This window comes from Mesoplodon mirus (assembly GCF_964341445.2).
Source record: "Mesoplodon mirus genome assembly, chromosome: 19".
NCBI lineage: Eukaryota > Metazoa > Chordata > Mammalia > Artiodactyla > Ziphiidae > Mesoplodon > Mesoplodon mirus.
The window spans coordinates 62,642,786-62,666,640 of record NC_138995.1 but is presented as its reverse complement, the minus strand read 5'-3'; the positions used below and the strand labels follow the sequence as shown (position 1 = coordinate 62,666,640).

Genomic DNA, 23,855 nt, shown 5'->3' with positions numbered 1-23,855 from the left:
CCTCCTCCACCTTCCCTTTCAAGGATGGAGTCATGCTGTACATGGTCTATTTAAACAAGGAGAATCTACAAAGGTTCAAGCAGCTTTTAGTGGAAGAGAGCCCCAGACCTGGCTCTCTCCAGATCAGCTGGGACCAGCTGAAGACAGCCCGGTGGGGGGAGGTGGTTCACCTCCTAATCGAGTCCTTCCCTGGACGCCTCGCTTGGGAGGTGACTCACGACATCTTCGCCAAGATGAACCAGGCAGAACTGTGTCTTCGGGTACAGATGGAGCTGAATGGTGAGTAAGAATCCGGTATACAAGACGGGGTTGGGCTTGGGTGCTACAGAGCTAGACGCTTCACTAGCCACTCCTATGTAGATACACTATACTTACACTTTATTTTCTTATACATCTAAATATACACATACAAAGATATATATACATATAGCATATACATACATGTATATTAAAGCGTTTTTTTTATTTCTGTCGACTATGGTTTTATCTTTTAATTTGGAAATTGGCTCCCTTTTTCATTGACATATAGTTGATTTACAGTGTTGTGCTAGTTTCAGGTGTACTGAACAGTGATTCATATATATAAATATATACGAATATATATATTCTTTTTCAGATTCTTTCCATTATAGGTTATTACAAAATACTGAGTAGAGTTCCCTGTGCTATACAGTAGGATACTGTTGTTTATTCTTTTAATTTTTATTGGTATAGTTGATTTACAGTGTTGTGTTAGTTTCAGTTTCAGGTGTACAGCAAAGTGAATCAGTTATACATATACATATATCCACTCTTTTTTAGATTCTTTTCCCATATAGGCCATTACAGAGTACTGAGCAGAGTTCCCTGTGCTATACAGTAGGTCCTTATTACTTACCTATTTCACATATAGTAGTGTGTATATGTCGATCCCAATCTCCCAATTTATAGATTCCACATGTCTCTAATTCCATCCATGTAGCTGCAAATGGCATTATTTCATTCTTTCTTATGGCCGAGTACTATTCCATTGTGTGTATGTACCACATCTTTTTCCCCATTCATCTCTCGATGGACATTTAGGTTGCTTCCTAAATGCACATACATGTATATTAGAGTGTTTGTGTGTTTTACATATATGTGTGTGTGTGAGTGCAGTGTTCGGCTGGGCTGTACATTTATATGTTATTGAACACCCTCCCCAGGACCTCCTGACACACCCCCATTTTCTCACTTCCCAGCATCGCGATGGGAGGTCTGGGTAATCTTCTTCTCCCTGAACTAAGGTGCTGAGCGAATGAGACCCGTGACTGACGGGGCCGCTGCTCTCCTACGCAGCCCCGTTCCCTCCGCGTGGCTCTCCCTGTCCTGTCCACCTTATCATGCCCACGAGGGGCTCGTTGTCTGTCTGTTCCAGACATTTTACCTAACTTGGAACCAGAGGCCTTGAACCCAAGAGAAACACAAATGAACTTGGAGGAAGATGAGTCTGGTATGTGCTGGTCCTGTGCAGATTCTGGTGGAAAACAGGCTATGGGTGGGGATGAGAAGCCCAGTCCCCAAGGCAAGGCAGGTTGTAAATGAGTATGTCTAGTGTCCCTTCTGTGAATCAGAACTTCAAAAAAAAGAGCAGCTCTGCACTCACCTAAGCGGGAAGTCCAGCCACCGACCCAGCTGGATGCAGGGGCTCAGGCTACATCCTCGAGACATCACTTCTCTCCCTCCTTCCATTGGATTCAGTCTTGAGTGGTCCCTCGTCTGCTCACTGGCCCTTTCTGCCACCAGCTGCCCTTAGCAACACCAGCAGGAAAGAAGAGTGCTTATTTCTCATTTTTCCAACACAAGTCCTGGAGCTCACTGCCTTGAATGAACTGAGACCATGAGCTCCTCGAAGAATGATGTGGTGAAATGCTCTGGTGGGTGGACACTGGCTCATGTGCTTATGAGATAGCTTGATGGTAGGTCCAGCCACAGTCCAAAGTAACGGTCGGAGAGTGGGAAGGGGGCGGTTCTCCAAAAATATTAGGGTGCTGTTGCCAGGCTAGCAATGGTCAGTAGGTAGGCAAATACAGCAGCTATCTGAATCCATCCCTCCTTCCCCTACACCATTATCCTGGACCATCAGAGTAGGATTCTAGGGAATTCCCTGGGGGTCCAGTGATTAGGACTCAGTGCTTTCACTGCCGAGGGCCCAGGTTCCATCCCTGGTTGGGGAAGCTGAGATCCCACAAGCCGTGTGACGCAGCCAAAATAAAATTTTTTAAATATATTTTTTAATTTAAAAATACAAATAACATAGATAAAGCTACCCCAGCCATCTTCTGAGAGTTAAGAAATAGGAAGAAAGGACCAAAGAACTGCGGTGCCAATAGAAGCTATGGGGTCACTGAACCAATTTCAAGAGCTTTATAACCGCCCCCCACTTCTTATGTAAAGAGCAGTTCTTGCTTTGTCTAAGCCACTTCAAGGTGTCTGTTCTGTTCCTTGCAGCTTCTTAATTGATGCACTGCTCTCCGAAACGTGCGTGATTGATGCACTGTGTCCTGGAGCTGGATGTAGACATCAAGCCTCGTTTTCTGGTTGTTCAGTTAGTTCTCACAAACAACTGATGTTGTACCCTGTATCTCTCCCATCTCATTCATCCAGATAAACTACGGGAGTACAGACTACACTTGATGAATGAATATTCGACCCTATGGAAAGGACCGCTTGGCCTGGGAGCCACATGGACTTCTTTTACCAAGACCTACACAGAGAAGAGACATTCTTACCCTGTCTACTTCTTCCCAGAAAACCTCAAGGAAGACAGCCCAAGACTGTGGTTCTTCAGGGGGTCGCCGGGGTTGGAAAAACAAGCCTGGCCAAAAAAGTGATGTTAGAATGGGCAGAAAACAAGTTCTATGCCCACAAGCTCTGGAACGCTTTCTACTTCCATTGCCAGGAGATGGACCAGTTGGACGAGCAGAGCTTCACTGAGCTCATTGCACGCAAGTTGTCCGGGTCTCGGGCTCTGGCGTCCAAGATCACATCCAAAGCAGACCAGCTTCTACTCCTCTTTGATGGCTTCGAGGAACTAACCTCAACCCTCATAGATAGACCCGAGGACCTGAGTGAGGACTGGAGCCAGAAGGTGCCCTGGTCTGTCCTCCTGACCAGTTTGCTGAGCAAAAGAATGCTTCCCGGGGCCACGCTAATCATCTTGAAGAACTTGAATCCCTTTCTGAAATGCCCGTCTCTGATAACCCTTACAGGGTTTAGTGTGCCTGAGAGATCCAGGTATTTCAGGACGTACTTCAGAAACAAGAGCGAAGCCGATGAAGCCTTGAGTTTTGTCATGGGAAACACGATTCTCTTCTCCATGTGCCAGGTCCCTGTCATCTGCTGGATGGTATGTTCTTGTCTGAAACAGCAGATGGAGAGAGGAGCAAATCTCCTGCACACATTTCCAAACGCCACAGCTGTATTCGTCTACTTTCTTTCCAGCTTGTTTCCAACCAGGGTTAGGGACCTTTTCAATAAGACTCACCAAGAACAGCTGAAAGGTCTGTGCCCCTTGGCCACAGAGGGTATGTGGGAAAGGAGATGGGTGTTTAATAAGAGAGATCTCAACCTGGCCAGACTGGATGAAACAGACGTCGAGACTTTTCTCAGCGTGAGTATTTTTCGAAGGGTGGTGGGCAACAAAGACCTTTACGCCTTTGCCCACTTGAGCTTCCAGGAATTTTCTGCCGTCTTGTATGTTCTCTGCTTCCCACGAAGACTCAGAAATTTCCATGTGTTGGACCGGTTCCATGTCCTACGCCTGATAGCACATCCCGGAAGAAAGAGAAACCATCTTGCCCAGATGGAGCTTTTTTTATTTGGCCTTTTAAATGACACGTGCGCTCTAGTCGTGGAGCAGGTGTTCAGATGCAAGGTGTCCTTGGGCAACAAGAAGAAATTGCTGAAAGTCGCAGCCCAGCCACATGAATGTGATCCACCAACCCCGCACCACGGGGTCCCACAGCTATTCAACTGTCTGCATGAAATCCGGGAGGAGGTATTTGTGAGTCAGATCCTAAACAACTGTCGTAAAGCTACTTTGGTCATCAGAAGTAAAGACGTGCAAGTGTCTGCCTTTTGCCTCAAGTCCTGTCGACGTCTGCAGGAGTTAGAGCTGACTATCGCCCTGATCATCACCAAAGCGAGCAGGCGCTACCCGGATCACCTTCCTGCCTCTGGGTAAGTGTGCCCATCTCTCCCTTGGTAGATTCACGGTCCTATCGGGGACCTTGCCTACCATCTCCTGGGCATCTAGGGCGACCACCTCCATCTTGAGGGGATCCCTTGCACATGGGACTTTCAGTCTTAAAAACAGAACACAACGTAAAATAGATAGCAAGTGGGATGCAGCCCCATAGCACAGAGAGATCAGCTTGGTGCTTTGTGACCACCTAGAGGGGTGGGATAGGGAGAATGGGAGGGGACACAAGAGGGAGGGGATATGGGGATATATGTGTATGAATAGCTGATTCACTTTGTTATACAGCAGCAACTAACACACCATTGTAAAGCAATTATACTCCAATAAAGATGTTAAAAAAAACAGGTGTTCCTGGGGTGCCGATTTCCATGCTAAAACTGGGAGAATCCTGGAAAAAACCAAGATGAGTGGTTCACCTACCTTGCCTCTATGCTGCACACCCTCCTTCCCATGTATGTGGGGACTCTGTTTCATCTATCACCCCAACTCTGTATATCAGAAGCCTTTTAGTCTCTAAGGAAGTGCTGTCCAATGAGACTTTCCATGATGGGGAAGAATGAAGGAGAAAATTAGAGGGACTCTCAGAGCCAAAGACACTACGTGCTGATCTTGCTCTGGATTTTGGATTCTGCGCTCACCATGCCCCTCCCCCACCCCCCAAAAAGAAAGAATAATTTTCCCTTATTCTGTTCCTATATAGTTTTTTCTTTTTAGTAACAATTTCATAAGCACAGAGTAAGAATATGGATTATGTTTTGCATCCTAATCTCTGCCCCCATATAAATCCTAAGTGATTAAAAGGCAACTCCTTTTTCCCTAAGTCATAGGAAAATATAAGTGAGGCCACAGGTCTTCCTGGAATGAAATGAAAAATCCTGTAACAGTTCTGCTGGGCATTTTTTTAAATGAGGGCATCTTATGAAAGTCATAAAGGGGTCTGTGATCATAAGGAAGCCCTGGGTTTGCTAGTAGGTTTTCTCAAGCTTAATCTCTAACGATGAGCCCTTTTCTCTTTTTCTCCCACACAGACCAGAGGGCAGTGAGAGGTGTTATCTCTGGTGGCAAGACTTCTGCTCTGTGTTTAGAACACATGAGAGTCTGGAAATCCTGGCTGTGACAAACAGTACTATGGATCCTGATTCAGTGAAGGTCCTTTCTACAGCACTGAAACATCCACACTGTAAGCTCCAAAAACTGATGTGAGTATAAAACAAATCCTAGTTGGAAGGAATTCCATGGAAACAGTCTGTTTCCCTCTCTGCTCACGCTAGACGTGCTGAAAGCATCCACGTCCGTAGGTTTTTTTCCTAGTCTTACTGAGATAGAATTGACATATAACACTGTAGGTTTAAGTTTTACAGCATAATGACTTGACGTACATATATTGCAAAATGATGACCACAGTAAGTTTAGTTAACATCCATCACCTCACACAGTTACCAACATGCTCTTTCCTAGTGACTGAATGGTCTACTCTCTTAGCATCTTTCCCATCTACCACACAGCAGTGTTAACTACAGTCACCCCAGCACTTATTTGTCTTATAATTGGACGTTTGTACCTTCTGACCATGTTCACTCAATTCCCCCACCCCCCGCCTCTGACAACCATAAATCTGATCTCTTTTTCTATGAGTTTCGTTATTTTTTAGATTCCACATGTAAGTGAGGTTGTTTTTCTAAAGAAGACATACAGATGGCCAACAGGCTCATGAAAAGAGGCTCAACATCACTAAACATTAGAGGAATGCAGATGAAAACCACAATGACATATCACCCCACACCTGTCATCAAAAACACAAGAGATAATAAGTGTTGGTGAGGATGCAGAGAAAAGAGAACCCCAGTGCACTGTTGATGAAAGTGTGAATTGGCTGCCACTGTGGAAAACAGCATGGAGGTTCCTCAAAAAACTAAAACTCCTAGTTGTTTTTACTGCCTGAATGGTGATGTGCTAAGCAGGTACTTAGTATGGTATACCACTGCATTCCTTTGAGGTAAGTACTGTTATCCTGATTTTTTTAAAGGGAGAACAAGAGAGGTTAAGTGACTTGTCTGAGATCACACAGCTGGTAAGCTTTGGGGAACGCTCTCCATCTCAGGTGGTCTGAGGCTCGCCTTCTCCATCACCACACCACACTTCTGTGATACATCACGCTTAGCAGGCCCCTGCATGTCACAGGTCAAGATTTCCATGAAAGTGGGAAGAAGGTGAGCCAGATACAATTGCAGTTTGGCAGGCTCTACGAAATGAAACATGCATGTACACCTTGACCCCAAGGTCCACTTTTTAAAATCCACCCAAGGTAAATACATATGCACATACTTGGAGGAATGGTTGAGAACATCACTGCAACATTATCTTCAACAGCAAAAAATGTACAGACATTTATGTAACACTCACCCTCTGCTGGGCTGTCTTAGGTCCAGCGTTACATTTCCGTGCTCTTAAAACTCACAGCCATCCTAAAGAAGTAGGTATTTCATGAGGAAGCTAGGGCACAAGGCTACACAGCTGGTACCTAATTGGAATACAGATTTAAACTCCAGAATCAGTGGCTCCAGAATCAGTTCTCTTAGCTACTACCCTATACCCTATCTCCCTAACGTTTTTAAAACTCAGAAACTTAATACTTCATCAAAATTCCTTGAAATAGCCCACCTGGCCAGTATCTGAACTATTTTCTCTCCTGTTATTATAATGGTTATCATTAGCTCCCATTTTTTGAGTACCTTCCTTTCTACATCAAGCCCTACGCAGAGCCTCTTAGAGGCATCATGTGTGTTCATTCTTGTGACCATCCTAAGTGGAAAATGTCATGAGCTGTCTCGAGGACGTGAAATGAAGTTTAGGGAGATTAAGTGACTTACATAACGTCGTCCAACTAGGAGGCTGAGCTGAAAAAAGAAGCCAGTATGGAGCCCTGGCCTGCACAGAAAGGTCCCTCACGTATTTATGGACTGATTGAACGAAGAACTAATTAGCAAATGGGGAGATGGTGGTCAAAATGTACTACAAACTTCCAGTTAAAGGATGACTACTTCCTGGGGATCTAATGCACAGCATGGTGACCATAGTTAACAATACCTTATGGTATACTTGAAAGTTGCTAAGACAATAGATCTTCAATGTTCTCACCCCCCAAAAAAATGGTAAGTATGTGACCGGATGGAGGCGGTTAGCTGAAGCTCAGGTTGTAATCATTTTGCAACATGTAAGCACATCAAATCAACAAGTACTGTACACTTTAAACTGATACATTGTTACCTGTATCATCTCAACAAAGCTGGAGGGGAAAAAAGAACTAATTAGCTACCTTGATTGTGGTGATGGTTTCATGGGTGTAAGAACACGTCCAACCTCATGAAATTGGGTGCATTAGATATATGATAGATGCACTATTTTTGGTGTGTCGATTATACCTCAATAAAGCTGTTCAAGAAAAAAGAGCTGATGGGCTGATGCGAGCCTATGATAACTGGACACTGCTTACCTCTGCAGCTTTAGGCATGTGAGTCCCCTCGTGTTGAATGAAACCTTAATCAGAGTTCTGGTGGAAAACCAGTACCTGAGATACTTGGAAATACAAGACACGGAAGTGAGATGACAGGTCATGGAGTTTCTGTGCAATGCCTTGAAACACCCCCAGTGTTTTCTACAGTGTCTGAGGTGAGACTGGGATGGATGGAGAGAGAACCCTGGCACCCAGGCGGTCTGTTCAGAGGTGGGGGTTACATGCTCAGCCTGCCTGACATCTTACTGGAATCAGTTGTCAGTTTCACTCAGCTTTTTTCTTTTATCAAAGTATAGTTGATTTACAATATTGTGTTAGTTTCAGGGGTACAGCAAAGTGATTCAGTTATACATATATTTTTGCAGATGCTTTTCCATTATAGGTTATTGTGAGATATTGAATATAGTTCCCTGTGCTATACAGTAAACCCTTGTTGTTTATATATTTTATATATAATAGTGTATATCTGTTAATCCCACACTGCTAATTTATCCCTCTCCCCACCCCTTTCCCCTTTGGTAACCATAAGTTTATATTCTATGTCTGTGAGTTTGTTTCTCTTTTGTAAATAAATTTATATTATGTTTTAGATTATACATATAAGTGTTATCAAAATATTTCTCTTGGGCTTCCCTGGTGGTGCAGCAGTTAAGAATCCGCCTGCCAATTCAGGGGACACAGGTTCGAGCCCTGGTCTGGGAAGATCCCACATGCCACTGAGCGGCTGGGCCCATGAGCCATGGCCGCTGAGCCTGCGCGTCCGGAGCCTGTGCTCCGCAATGGGAGAGGCCACAACAGTGAGAGGCCTGCGTACCACAAAAAAAAAAAAAAAAAAAAAGCCAACAATATGTCAGAAAAAAGTCATAAAAATTATAATCATATTTAGCAGTTTGTTTAATCCCATGTAATTAACTTTTGTTCTGTTTGAGTCCAGTTTTTTTGTCATTACTTTTGTTGACCTTGCCTGATGATTAAGGATGACAGTGACAGTGAAAGTGTGTGAGGTTTTTGTTAAGGCTTGTATGATTTGTCCAGTGAAGTGGGTACCTTGATCACTGGAGATTGTAGAAGGCATACCCCAAGTGGAAAACACATTTTTAACCATTTTCTTTTCATTTAGAGGGCATCAGCCCTGCAGCCAGGAAAGGCTTTAACCCATCAAAAAAAAAAAAAAAAAATGAGGTTTGTCAGGGCACCAGAAAAAGCCAACCGGCCATTTTGGATTTTCCATAGCCCTGACTGATTGATTTACAGCTATTGTTTACCCATTTTAAATTCCCTGATTTAGGAGTAGACTGTTGCCATGTCTTAAGGACATCAGGATGGCAAAAGTCTGGCAATGAGGGGTTAATTTTTGTAGAAGCAGAATGAACTTGATCTACATGTGCGGGAGTCCTCATAGATCATTGTGAAATGCTACTTATTCACTCAGCCAAAGTAACGAAAGATCTTAAAAGCAAATATAAATCACTTAAAGGCAAGGTAGTTCACACAGTCTGTTATCAAAAGCAGCATTCCAAGAAAACTTTGTTCTCTTAACAGAGAGAGAAAACCAAATTCCAGTCTGGTACCAGCTTACTGTTAATAACAAAATCTATTTACCTAATTTATTTTAATTCAATCTTAGATAGACCTTTCTATAAATCTTGAAGAGGTAGTATTTTTGCAAAGGCAGTTCAACATCTTAAGAAAAATTGTACCATGTATGAAACTCTTTTCTTGGGGTCCACTTTCCACAAAGCTTTTTCATCACTTTCTGTATCCATCACTTTATTTTCCCGTTCAGAAACAGCCACCTGGAAGTCAGTCCTACTTCCTTTTCCCTTAATAAAATCCAATTCCATTCCTCAAAATTTCTTTAATAAAAACACACATCCTGCTTTCCTTAAGCAACCAACGATGAACTGTCCTTTATATCAGCACTCTTTAGATTGGTAAACATAAATCCAAATAATAATTTCTTGAAGAATGTGCTTTCTTATAGAAGATATCTCAGTGTGGCACCAAACACATTTATTAATAGTCCCAATACCTTTTGTTTCTCTGGAAAAGGAAGCCAGCGTTCAGTAATTAATGTTTCAGTATCTTATTTTATTTGGAAATGGCCGAGTTATTAAATAAACGTCCATCCTTTAACTTAATTTAGCACAACTCTAAATTTTCAAGTTGTCGAATATCTGGAGAGATTATTCTTAAGTAGACATTCCTAAAACATAATTATTCCTAAAAAGTTCACCCAAAGCTCTTATTTCATTTACATTTTCTTACAAGTTTCTTCACATCGAGTTATTTTCATTGCTGACAATTTTGCAACAGATATAATAAGATCTTAGTTTATATTAAACCTAGGCACAGGGCTTCCCTGGTGGCGCAGTGGTTGAGAGTCTGCCTGCTAATGCAGGGGACACGGGTTCGAACCCCGGTCTGGGAGGATCCCGCATGCCGCGGGGCAGCTGGGCCCGTGAGCCACAACTGCTGGGCCTGCATGTCTGGAGCCTGTGCTCCGCAACGGGAGGGGCCGCGATAGTGAGAGGCCCGCGCACCGCGACGAAGAGTGGCCCCCACTTGCCACAACTGGAGAGGGCCCTCGCACAGAAACGAAGACCCAACACAGCAAAAATAAATAAATAAATAAACTCCTACCCCCAACATCTTAAAAAAAAAAAAAAGAATAAACCTAGGCACAATAAAAGTACTATACTTAATGTTGATGGCTCCAAAGACATGTCTGTATTAATTAGATCAACAAAAACATTAATACCAGATATTAATTTAACATTGAATATTTCCCAGTTCACATGAACCTGAAATTTATTTAGCTTACTTTTTCTCGTATTTAGAATTGTTTGATTTGTAAGCACTTACTTTTCTTTTAAGCCAACTAAATAGAACTCATTTACAAATTAACGTCAGCAATGTTATCCAAAGACAGAGACACATACTGAGATATATGTATATCCAGACAGACAGAGATCTCATAGTTTCTGCTTGAGATTTAAAATGTCTCTTGGCCCCCTTTTTTTCCCTTGGCTTGAAGTTCTACTAATTAACCCAAGGCTGAAGTCTCAGGCAAAGTGGGCTGTGTTTGAAGCTCAAGGATATGAGTTAACTTCAAGTGTTTTCCTAGGCATTCTTTTGTTCCCTCAGGGTCAGAATTCTGAAAAAAATATTTCAACAAGCTAGCTTTCTCTAATTGCATATGCAAAAGAACCGGTTTTTCTTAATTGGTTTATCTTTACCAATTTTCTCCGGAGTCTAAAGAATATTGAGGCCACACTGTCAGAAATCATCCTCTTTCTGTGGTCATGGTTTCATAGCTAAAATTTAAACCAGATAGTGCTCAAATTGGCTCTTAACAGGGGCAGACTAGCTGATAAAATGTTGTCCCAGCAGGCATTGTCCCTCTGGGGACATGGGGTCTTAGTTTGAGCAGAAGAATCTGAGGAGAAAGGGAACTTGCAGGACTGGGGGAAGCTTGGTTCCCGCCCCCTGAGAGGTGGGAGAAGTTAGAAGGGGATCGTTTAGAATGTCAGGAGAGTTTTTTCTGATTCCTCAGGCTTTTGATTATGGAGCCACCTAGAGCAGGATTATAATAAAGGGGCATAAAGTCCTGAACATAAGGGAACCTCAGTCCATTTTTCCCATCGTGTGGCAATAAAGACCTAATTGTAGGAGACCCATTTTCAGGCCATTTTTCTTTGTCATTGGATCATAGTTATAGGTCGACCAGTCATTTAAAATTTTCCCCAAGGGTTCCCAGGTTGGGGTACAGCCTTAGAGGAAGCGCTTCCCATTTTACCTCGAGCAGTTGGTAATAAATGTTAGATGTTAGCGCGCTCAAATCAAAACGTAAACATTCACCTCGTCAGCTGGAAGTCACACATAAAACATAAACTGGAAAAGGAAACAGCAAAGGGATGCTCAAAAAGAAAAAAGAGAAACATATGGTGGAGACGCACCCAAACGTAACTTCCGAGTCCCACTCGACCTAGACCATCACCCCAAAGTGGCACCTTACATCAGAATTTCCCTTTGCAGGGAGAAGTCTTTCTCAATAAGCTACCCCAGGACGTTTATTGAAGGCAGCTGTTTTTTCTTTGCAACCCCCACAGGCCATCTGAATATTAAATGCCCGTCAACACAAGTTACCAAGGTGTTGTTATGAGAAATAGCCACAAGGCGGCAGCATTTCTTCATGCCCCACCCTTTTCTGTTTTACTTTTTTTAATTTAATTTTTGTTTTATATTGAATTAGAGTTGATTTCCAATGTTCTGCTTGTTTTAGGTGTACAGTAACTTGATTCAGTTATCCATAGAGGTATATCTATTCTTTTTCGGGTTCTTTTCCCACATATGTTTTTAGAGTATGTTCAGGAGAGTTCTCTGTGCTACTCAGTAGATACTTTTGGATTATCTATTTGACATATATTACTGTGTATATGTTAATCACAACCTCCTAATTTGTCCTTCCCCCTAAATTCCCTTTTTGATAATCATAAGTTTGTTTTCTAAGCCTGTGACCCTGTCTCTGTTTTGTAAATTAGTTCATGTGTATGAATTTATGGATTCACCTATAACGGATGTCTTACGATATCTGTCTTCCTCTCTCTGACTTACTCCACTTAGTATGATAATCTTTCAGCCCATCCATCCATGTTGCCGCAAATGTCATTATTTTCTTTCTTTGTTATGGCTGAGTAGTATTCCCTTGTAGAAAAGTACCACATCATTTTCATTTTTCTATCAGTGGACATGTTGGTTGATTCTATGTCTTGGCTATTGTTAAGAGTGCTGCCCTGAAAATAGGGGTGTACTTGTCATTTCGAAATATAATTTTTCTCCAGATCTAAGACCAGGAGTGGGATTGCCAAATATTAGAGTAACTCTATAATCAGTTTTTTGAGGAATTTCCATACTGCTCTCTAAAGAGGCTGTACCCATTTACATCCCCACCAATGGGGGAGGAGGATTCCCTTTCCACTGCCATCTCTGGCATGTACTAAAAAGCTTTTGCACAGCAAAGGAAACCATAAACAAGATGAAAAGACAAACCACAGAAAGGGGGAGAAAATATTAGGAAATGAAGTAACTGAAACAGAATTAACTACCGAAATACACAAACACCCACACAGCTCTATCTCAAAAGGGATGGGCAGATGACCTGAAAAGACATTTCAGCGAAGAAGACATACAGATGCCATAAAGCACATAAAAGGGTACTCAAAATCACTAATTAGGAGACAAATGCAAATCAGTACAGTGAAATGAGGTATCACCAGACACAGATCAGAATGGCCAACATCAACATCACGCCATTTGCAGCAACATGGATGGATGGACCGAGAGATTTTCATAATAAGCGAAGTAAGGAAGACAGAGAGAGAAAAAATCAAAAGATATCCCTTGCAGGTGGACTCCATAACAGAGACAGGTGTAAAGACTTAGAAAACAAACATGATTATCAAAAAGAGAAGTAAGGAGGGAGGGATACATTAGGAAGTTGAGATTAACATATATGCACCAATATATGTCAAATAAATAATCCACAAGGACCTACTGAATAGCACAGGGAAATCTCCCGAACATATTCTAATAACCTATATGGAATAAGAACCCGAAATAGAACCGATATAAGTCTTTGGATAACTGAATCCAGTTTGTGTACACCTACCACAAACACAACATTGGAAATCAATGGTACATTAATATGAAATAAAAATTAAATAAAAAACGAACACGGAGAAAAACAAAAAAGGGTGGGGCATGTAGAAATGCTGCCGACTTCTAGCTGCTTCCCATAATTACACCTTGAACACCTGTGCTGACGGGCAGTTGCTCTTCACAAGGCCTAAGGGGCTGTAAAGAAGAAACACCTGCCCTCAAAAAACATCCTGGGGTAGGTCAGCAGGAAAGAATTCAAAACAAGGCAAACGTACCAGAAGCCAGTTTCAAGAGGTAAGTTTTACTCACCCCGCATACAAAAAACCACAAGAAAAGAGGTCCACGTCGATAAATAGTAGAGAAATGTTAATCAAAACTAAAGCGAGGTATCACCTCACACCAGTCAGAATGGCCACAGTCAACAAGTCTACAAACAATAGATGCTGAAGAGGGTGTGGAGAAAATGATACCCTCCTACACTATCGGTGGGGATAGAAACTTGTAACAGCCACTATGGGCCCCAGTGTGGAAGGTCCCTAGATGATCAAGAAGAGAATGAAATTAGAACACTCCCCAACACCATACACAAAAATAAACTCCAAATACGTTAAAGTTCTAAACTTTAGGCCGCATACTATAAAACTCTTGAGGAAAACCTAGGCAGAGCATGCTTGGACATAAATTGCAGCAAGTTCTCTTTGAATCCATATCTTAGAATAATGAAAAATAAATGCAAAATAAACAAATGGGACCTAATTTAACGTAAAAGCATTTGCACAACCAAGGAAACCAGAAACGAAAGAAAAGGACAACCCTCACCATGGGAAAACAATAGTGGATAACCAAGATATCCACAAGGAATTCATCTCCAAAACATAAAGGCAGGTCATGCAGCTCAATATCAAAAACACAAACACCCCAATAAAAAATGGGCGGAAAATCTAAATGGACATTTCTCCAAAGAAGACATACAGATGGTCAAAAAGCACATAAAAAGGTGCTCAGCATTCCTGGAGAGAAATGCAAATCAGTGGGGAAAATGAGGTATCACCTCACACAGGTCAGAATGGCCATCACCCAAAAATGTGCAACAATAAATACTGGAGAGGGTGTGGAGAGAGGGAAGCCCCTACACGGTAGGTGGGGACATATATCCGCGCATCCACTACGGACAACACTGTGGAGGTTCATTAAAACACTAAACATACAAGTACCATGTGACCCAGCCGCCCCACTTCTGGGCGTGGATCCGGAGAAAAACAAACTTTGAAAAGACACGTGCACCCCAGCCATCCTGGCAGTACTATGTACAATAGCCAAGAGAAGCAAGCCACCTAAGCATAGAAGGAGAGATGAATGGATAAGGAAGACATGGTCCATATACTCCATGGCATATTCCTCAGCCATAATACAGGATGAAAGAGTGCCATTTCCAACCACGGGGAAGGAAGTAGAGATAATCCTACTAAGTCAACTAAGGGAAACTGGGAAACACAGGTCTCATATAATATCACCTATAGGTGGAGCTGAGAAATGGATACAAATGAACGTCTTTACAAAACAGAAACAGCCTCACAGACCTAGAAAAGTAACTTATGGTTACCAAAAGGGAAAGGTGGTGGGCAGGGAGAAATTAGCCGGTTGAGATGAACATGTACACACTAGTCTTTATAAAATAATCAAAAAGGACCCACTGCAGAGCACAGGGGACCCTACTCCACACTCTGGAATAAGCTCTATGGGAAGGGAAGCCAAAAAAGGACACATAAACGTCTAGGTATAACAAACAAGGAGCTGGAAATCGCCCTCCCCCCAAAAAAAACCCTCCACAGCATTATAACTCACTTACGCCCCAAGACAAAATAAAAAATAAAAGGAAGGAAAGAAAGAAAAGAAACACCGATTCTATTTAACCGAGGCCTTGGTGACATTGGCTGGTGTCACAGCCCTGGGGCCGGACAAGTCTTGGGTCCCAAGGCTGGACTGTCGAGCGGCTGAGGGAGCTGGGAGGATGTGCAGGCAAACGGGCCCCCTTTGCACTCGGAGTGCCTGGTCCTCTCTGCATGGGACCACACTCTCCGGATCCCCGCATGCCCTCCTACCGCGAAACCAAGCCTCGTGCACCCAGAGGATGGCGGAGCATCCGGGCTGGAAGAGCATTCAAGAGTCCCTTGGGCTCCACGTCTCCCGGTGTAGGGCTCCCCTCCTCCAGCCTCCTTCCTTTGCGTCGCCCCACCTACAGACGAGGGCATCCTCAGCAGAGAGGTGTTGCAGCACTTGGGAGCCATCCGGGGGCGGGGTCAAGGCTAAGGGGGAAGAAGTCAGGAGACACAAGCCTTGGGTGCTTCTTCTGGCGGATTCCACTGCAACTGACAAGCCAGAAGCAGAACTCTCCCTAAGGCTCTTGTTGACACAGTAACCAGAGTCGGGCATGAGGAAATGCTGCCGCCTTGTGGCAGTTCTCCGCAACAACAACTGTAAAACCTGTACTGACGGCCACTTCATATTCACAAGGCCTGCGGGGTGCAGTTGACACCAGCCCTCGAGAAATATCCTGGGGTAAATCATCGGAAAAGGAGGCAAAACAGGGCCGACGATGAAGAAGCCACTTTCAGGACATAAATTTTACAATGTATTAAAAAACGAAAAAAGCACACGAAAAGATAGGCAACAGCACTAATTACGAAAGGAATGCATATCAAAACGATAAGAAGTCACCTCACACCGGTCAGAATGGCCATCCTCACCAAAATCTACAAGAGTACATGCTGGGGAGGCCGTGGGCAAAAGGGAATCCTCCTCCACCATTGGTGGGGATGTAAATGTGTGCAGTCACTATGGAGAGCTCTAAGGAGGTTCCTTAAAAATGTAAACACAGAGTTACCCCATGATGTGGCAATCCACTCCTGGGCTTGGATCCGGAGAACAATCGTAATTTGAAACGACACGTGCCGCCCTATTTTCAGGGCAGAGCTATTTACAGTAGCCAGGGCGTGGAATCCACCAAGAGGTCCGTCCAAAGAAAAGTGAACATGATGCGGTACATATGTACGATGGAAAACTGCTCAGCCATAAAAAAAGAACAAACTAACGCCATGGATGGATGGACCGAGAGACTGTCACACTAAGTCAAGTAAGGCACAGAGAGAAAGACAAATATCCTAAGATATCCCTTACAGGCGAATCCTTACATTCATAGAAATTAACTAATTTACAAAACAGAAAAGGACTCATAGACTTGGAAAACAAACTTATGATTATTAAAATGGGTGGGAAGGCTGGAGCGATACATTAGGAGGTTGAGATGAACATATCCACGCCAATATATGTGAAGTAAGTAATCCACAAGGACCTACTGAAAAACACAGGGAAGTCTCCTGAACATACTCTAATAACCTACATGGGATAAGAACCCTTAAAAGAATCCATATATGTCTATGGATAACTGAATCCAGTTCGTGTACACCTACCACAAACACAACATTGGAAATCAACAGTACACTAATATGAAATAAAAATTAATTAAAAAACGAACAAGGAGAAGAACAGAAAGGGGGGCATGTAGAAATGCTGCTGCCTTGTGGCTGTTTTCCATAATTACACCTTGAACACCTGGGCTGACGGGCACTTGCTCTTCACAAGGCCTGCGGGGCTGTAAAGAAGAAACACCTGCCCTCGAGAAACGTCCTTGAGTAGGTCAGCGAGAAAGAATTCAAAACCGGGCACACATTCCAGAAGCCAGTTTCAAGAGGTTAGTTTTACTCACCCTGCTTACAAAATACCACATGAAAAGAGGTCCACATCAATAAGTAGTAGAGAAATGCTAATCAAAACTAAAGCGAGGTATCACCTCACACCAGTCAGAATGGCCACCGTCAAAAAGTCTACAAACAATAATGCTGAAGAGGGTGTGGAGAAAATGATACCCTCCTACACTATCGGTGGGGATAGAAACTTGTAACAGCCACCATGGGCCCCAGTAGGGAGGGTGCCTAGATGATCAAGAAGACAATGAAATTAGAACACTCCCCAACACCATACACAAAAATAAACTCCAAATACGTTAAAGTTCTAAACTTTAGGCCGCATACTATAAAACTCTTGAGGAAAACCTAGGCAGAGCATGCTTGGACATAAATTGCAGCAAGTTCTCTTTGAATCCATATCTTAGAATAATGAAAAATAAATGCAAAATAAACAAATGGGACCTAATTTAACGTAAAAGCATTTGCACAGCCAAGGAAACCAGAAACGAAAGAAAAGGACAACCCTCACAATGGGAAAACAATAGTGGAAAACCAAGATACCCAGAAGGAATTCATCTCCATAACAAACAAGCAACTCATGTAGCTCAATATCTAAAATACAAACAACCCAATAAAAAATGGGCAGAAAATCTAAATGGACATTTCTGCAAAGAAGACGCACAGACACCATAAAGCATATAAAAAGGTACTCAGTATCCCTAATTAGGACAGAAATGGAAATCAATGGGGTAAAATGAGGTATCACCTCACACAGGTCAGAATGGCCATCACCCAAAAATGTGCAACAATAAATACTGGAGAGGGTGTGGAGAGAGGGAAGCCCCTACACGGTAGGTGGGGACGAATATCCATGCATCCACTACGGACAACACTGTGGAGGTTCATTAAAACACTAAACATACAAGTACCATGTGACCCAGCCATCCCACTCCTGGGCGTGGATCCGGAGAAAAACAAACTTTTAAAAGACACGTGCACCCCAACTATCCAGGCAGCACTAGGTACAATAGCCAACGAGCAAGCAACCTAAGCATAGAAAGACAGATGAATGGATAAGGAAGAAGTGGTCCGTACACTCCATGGCATATTCCTCAGCCATAATACAGCATGAAAGAGTGCCATTTCCAGCCACGGGGAAGGAAGTAGAGATAATCCTAGTAACTCAACTAAGGGAAACTGGGAAACACAGGTCTCATATAATATCACCTATAGGTGGAGCTGAGAAATGGATACAAATAAACGTCTTTACAAAACAGAAACAGCCTCACAGACCTAGAAAAGTAACTTATGGTTACCAAAAGGGAAAGGTGGTGGGCAGGGAGAAATTAGCCGGTTGAGATGAACATGTACACACTAGTCTTTATAGAATAATCAAAAAGGACCCACTGCAGAGCACAGGGGACCCTACTCCACACTCTGGAATAAGCTATATGGGAAGGGAAGCCAAAAAAGTACATATAAACGTTTAGGTATAAGTGAAACAAGGGGATGGAAATCACCCCACCCTCCCCCAAAAACCCTCCACAGCATTATCACTCACCTACGCCCCAAGACAAAATAAAAATTAAAAGGAAGGAAAGAAAGAAAAGAAACACCGATTCTATTTAACCGAGGCCTTGGTGACATTGGCTGGTGTCACAGCCCTGGAGCCGGACAAGTCTTGGGTCCCAAGGCTGGACTTTCGGGCGGCTGAGGGAGCTGGGAGGATGTGCAGGCAAACGGGCCCCCTTTGCACTCGGAGTGCCTGGTCCTCTCTGCATGGGACCACACTCTCCAGATCCCCCCAGGCCCTCCTACCGGGAAACCAAGCAGGACTCTCCCTAAGGCTCTTGTTGCCACAGTAACCAGAGTTGGGCTTGGGGAAATGCTGCCGCCTTGTGGCCGATTCATGTAACAACAACTTTAAAACCGGTGCTGTAAGGCTTGTGGGATTTTAATTCCAGAGCAGGGATTGAACCTGGCCCTCAGCAGCGAGAGCGCCGAGTCCTAACCATTGGACTGCCAGGGAATTCCCTCAAATGCCTTTTCTATGTCTACTGAGATGTCATGTGATTTTTATCCTTCACTTTGTTAATGTAGCAAAAACAAACAAATGAGACCTAATTAAACTTAAAAGCTTTTCCACAGATAAGGTTACTATCAACAAAATGAAAAGACAATGTACTGAATGGGAAAAAAATATTTGCAAATGATATGACCGGTAAGGGGTTAATATCCATAATACATAAACTGTTCATACAACTAAACATTAAAAAGCCAATTAAAAATGGGCAGAAGATCTGAATGGAAAATTTTCCATAGACAACATACAGATGGCCAACAGACACATGAAAAGTTGGTCAACATTGCTAATCTTCAGAGAAATGCAAATTCAAAACATATTAAGGTATCACCTCACACCTGTCAGAATGGCCATCATCAAAACGTCTACAAATAACAAATGTTGGAGAAGATGTGGCAAAAAGGGGACCCTTGTACACTGTTTTTGAAATATAAATTGGTGCAGCCACTATGAAACACTTTATGGAGGTTCATCAAAAACTATAACGTAATCCAGAAATTCCTGTCCTGGGTGTATATCCAAAAAAATGAAAACACCAATTTGAAAAGATTCATGAACCCCAATGTTCATGCAGCATCATTTACAATAGCCAAGATATGAAAGCAACCTAAGTGTCCATCAACAGATGAATGGATAAAGAAGATGTGGTTTGTATAGGCACAATGGAGTACTACTTAGCCATAAAAATGAAATTCCACCATTGCAACAATGTGGATAGAGCTAGAGATTATTATGCTTCATGAAATAAGTCAGACGGAGAAAGGCAGACACTGTATGTTATCACATATGTAAATCTATAAAATAAACCAAATGAATGTATATAACAAAACAGAAAGAGACACATATATAGAGAACAAACTCGTGGTTACCAGTGGGTAGAGTTTCCCCTCTTTTTTTTCTTGGGGGGAAGTACAAGATAGGGATGTGTGATTAAGAGATACAACATACTATGTATAAAACGGAAAAACAAGGATACATTGTATAGCGCAGGGAACTATAACCATTAACCTGTAATAACTTTTAATGGAGTATAATCTCTAAAAATAGTGAATCACTATGCTGTACAACTGAAACTAATACAATATTGTAAATCAACTATACTTCAATAAGAATACTTAATATACAAAATACAATGTTCTGTTTACAGGAAATAATTTCTGTTTATGATTCATTTACTGTTCTATAACTTTCTGCTCTACATTTGTACCCTACATGTAACAAGCAGAAAGGTTCATAGCTTTGGCTATGTGCAGACAAGAATTTTCTATCCATGTGTCTGTAGTCAGAGTTTCCCTTGCCTTGCCCCAGATTCACTGGAGGACTGGCAATGCCTAAGTTCAACTGGAAAATTCACAGATATATGGAGATTAAACAACGCACTCCTAAACAACAGATGTGTCAAAGAAGAAATCAAAAGGAAAATTAAAAATATCTTGAGACAAGCGTGAATGGAAATACAACACACCAAAAGTTATGGGATTCAGCAAAAGCTACTGTAATAGGAAAATTTATTGCAATAAAACCCACAATAAGAAAAAAGAAATCTCAATAAACAAGCTAACTTACACCTCAAGGAACTGAAAACGAGAACAACAAGAAAACCACCACCCCTCCCTCCTCCCAGCAAGCGAACTAAGCCCAAAGTTAGCAGAAGGAAGCAAATAACAAAGCTCAGAGTGGAAATAAATGAAAAGAGACCAGGAAAACAATAGAAAAGATCCGTGAAACCAAGAGCTGGGTTTTTGAAAAGATTAACGTTCATTTTGTAACTTACCCCTGACAGGAGCAGGAGGAGAACGTTCCCGGTCAGGCAGCTCAGGCGATTCTAGCTTCGCCGCCGTCCTCTCTCCCTTCTCCTGCTGCAGCCAGCTGGACCCCTGTCTTTAAAAAACAAGCAGCACGTGTGGATCCACCCCAGGAGCCGCCACCCTCCCTCTCCCGTCACTTCCATTGTTTCGCTCCTTCTCGGGCTCCGGCCCAGCTGATTTCACCTGCTCACCATCACCGGACCGTCATCGTGGTCACACTGATACCTGATTCACTCTCTTCCCCTCAGAATGGAGGTCATACCTCTTTTGTGCTTTGACTTCTCTATCCTGTGTCTTCCTAATCAGCTGAGAGCTGTAAGAGGCAGGGAAGGGTTTCCTCGGATGCTCGGCCCACGGGGCCTGCACGCAGGGAGCCGCTGCTGCACGTCCTCTCCAACAGCGGCCAGGGCGCGCCTTGCGTTGTAATTGAAATCCCCGGCACTCCAGGACGCCAGCTTTTACCCTGGCCTCAGCGCATCCTACTGAGTCTTACTTACAGGCCAAAATGTATGACTGGCATCTCACGCCCAGCAAATCCTCAGGGGATCCCCCCTGAAACCCCCCTCGGTGCTCCCTCACACCTCCCAGCGACGCCTACGTGCACGCGGGTCCCCTCATCTCCTGGCACCTCTCCTCCCGCGAACATGGCCCACGGCCTCCCGCCCGTGGGGTTGAGACTTTACTGGGGCGAGCGATGTGCTCAGACCTACCGGCTGCAGATTCGGTGCAGCAGAGACCAAGCCACAGGTGCGGCGTCTCCCCGACGCCATCCATCACCAGGCAGAACCGCAGAGGGACACGCCTGACCCTGCACAGAGCATCACCCCCAGCCCCACACGGTCACACACGGGGCGCTACGACAGCCAGCGTCAAACGCAGCCGCAGAAGGGGCCCCTGTGCTCTGACGGGCACGTCCCAGCACCGCCGCCGCCGCCGCCCCCCGAGCCTCTCTTCACCCACAGGAGTCGGGGACCAGCGTGGGCAGCTCAGTTTCCATGGAACAGGACAAGCTGGAAGCAGCTTTTACGAGAAAAACAGAGAGAACCCCAAAGCCCTCTTTTCCAGCACCTTTTCTGATGACACAGCTCTGCTTTCACAGACAAAATTTTGTGAAAAAAATTTTAATTTAAAAAATTTTGCTTTTAAAAACTTGCGTCTCTCTTGTGCCTCAGCTCTTTCTCCTCTACTAGATTCCTCGTATCTTGTGGGATTTTAAAGCTTCTGTTAGTACAAATGCCTACAACACAGTGGAAGCAGCAGGAATCAATTCTGATGTTGTGTTGGCAACAGAGTGTGTAAACTCATCACAGGTGAGTTCAGAAACCAGGGCTGGTTTGCAGGAAAGTGCTAAGGCAGAGCTGAGAAGCAGCTGCTCAGAGCATCATCACGAGCCCTGGGCAACGGGACTAAAGGAGCCTGGAATAAGGCCCTGGATAGAGACACGCTGAGAACAGGGGTGGGGGAACTCGTCCACTTGCAAGCCGAGATCCATGAGGTCTGATAAAATGAGCAGAGTCCTTGTCGACAACAGGGGGAGCTCAGTGACTCTGCTCATCCAAGGCTTGGCACAGACTCCAAAGACACCACATCCCTCTTCTCTCAGTTTTAGAACTGCAGGGCCCGGGAATTTCCAGCAAACCACACCATCTCGGTCCCACCGAGACACTGCCCAGCACACACACACCCTGCACCCAGCCAGAGAATGGATGGGACGCACAGAGTAAGGCAGGGTTTGCATCTGTCCTGCCCAATTTTAATGCAGTTCCTCTCTTGTTGGAGATGCCTTCTCTCCTGGGTTTTGCCCTGAGATTGAACAAAAGCAAGCACTCACCTGGCTGGTCTTTGTTTCAGAGCTCCTTGCAGGGACGTGTCGCTCAGGATGAGCCCTGAGCCCTGAGGCCATGGTTACAGGGACCAGGCTCCTGGCCCTGATCTCTCCACATAGATGCCATTTATCACATCATCTGTTGTGTCACTGACACTGTCTTCAGGGAGAGTCAGAGCAAAAACTCATACCCTTTGGTTGGCCAATGTCAGGACTGAATCAGCTTCCCCCCAAAACAACTTTGAGGCTGAGTAGAGTGGATCCTTTGGTCTAGTCACAGGGTTGTGCGACAGATTTTTTTCATAGCTATAAAACAATTGTATTTTTTCTACAGTGGTTGCCAAACCACTCTGTTCTACTTGCATCATCCCTTTTACATTTCCTACCAGACCTATCTATTTTCGAATCCTGGCCCTGCTGTTATAGCTCGAGTAAATTAAAGGAAAGAAGCCAAGGGTCAGCCCAGAATTTTGCATCCAGTGAGAACAATCTTCAGAAGTTAGGGAGACACCTTCTTCTCTCTTTATCCACTTCATCCCTTTCTTGTCATTTCCTCTCACCTCTTAGGCCATGATGGTGTTGGCATAGCTGCAGATACGCACATTGGTAGTGGGATAGGCAGGGCAGGGAGGGAGGGAGTGAGTGGGCATTGTAACCTTGTCGTTGGATGTTTTAGTCACAAGGCAGGGATGCTGCTGTGAGGGGGTGTGGAGCTGTGTGAAGGAACAGCAGCAGTGAATCTGCACTACAGGAGGGTGCTGAGGAGATGTGGGGATGGGCAAGATGAGAGAGGCAGTGTGGCTGTGAGACTGGGACCCTAAACTTGCAAGAAAAAGCCTGAGCCAATAATAAATGTGTTAAGGTGGATGTAGTCCAGGATTCTCACTTTTGGTGGAATATTTACAAGTACAGAAGAGGGAAAGGCTAGAATGAGTTCCTGGGGTTCACTGTGAATTGGAGGAATTATGAATAACTCATAGCTCATTATAAATACGT

The 23,855-nt window shown here is 43.7% G+C and overlaps 1 protein-coding gene across 1 annotated transcript; it reads left to right on the top strand.

Annotated features, from left to right (window-relative positions):
• Window positions 1–41: 41 nt before the first annotated feature.
• Window positions 42–21,840, top strand: LOC309795494 (NACHT, LRR and PYD domains-containing protein 8-like; the record flags this gene model as incomplete). Its single annotated transcript, XM_082607855.1, is given in 8 exon segments — window positions 42–279; window positions 1,397–1,471; window positions 2,626–2,673; window positions 2,676–4,200; window positions 5,251–5,421; window positions 7,724–7,820; window positions 21,010–21,289; window positions 21,341–21,840. Coding segments are annotated over 8 exon segments (2,934 nt in total).
• Window positions 21,841–23,855: the final 2,015 nt, after the last annotated feature.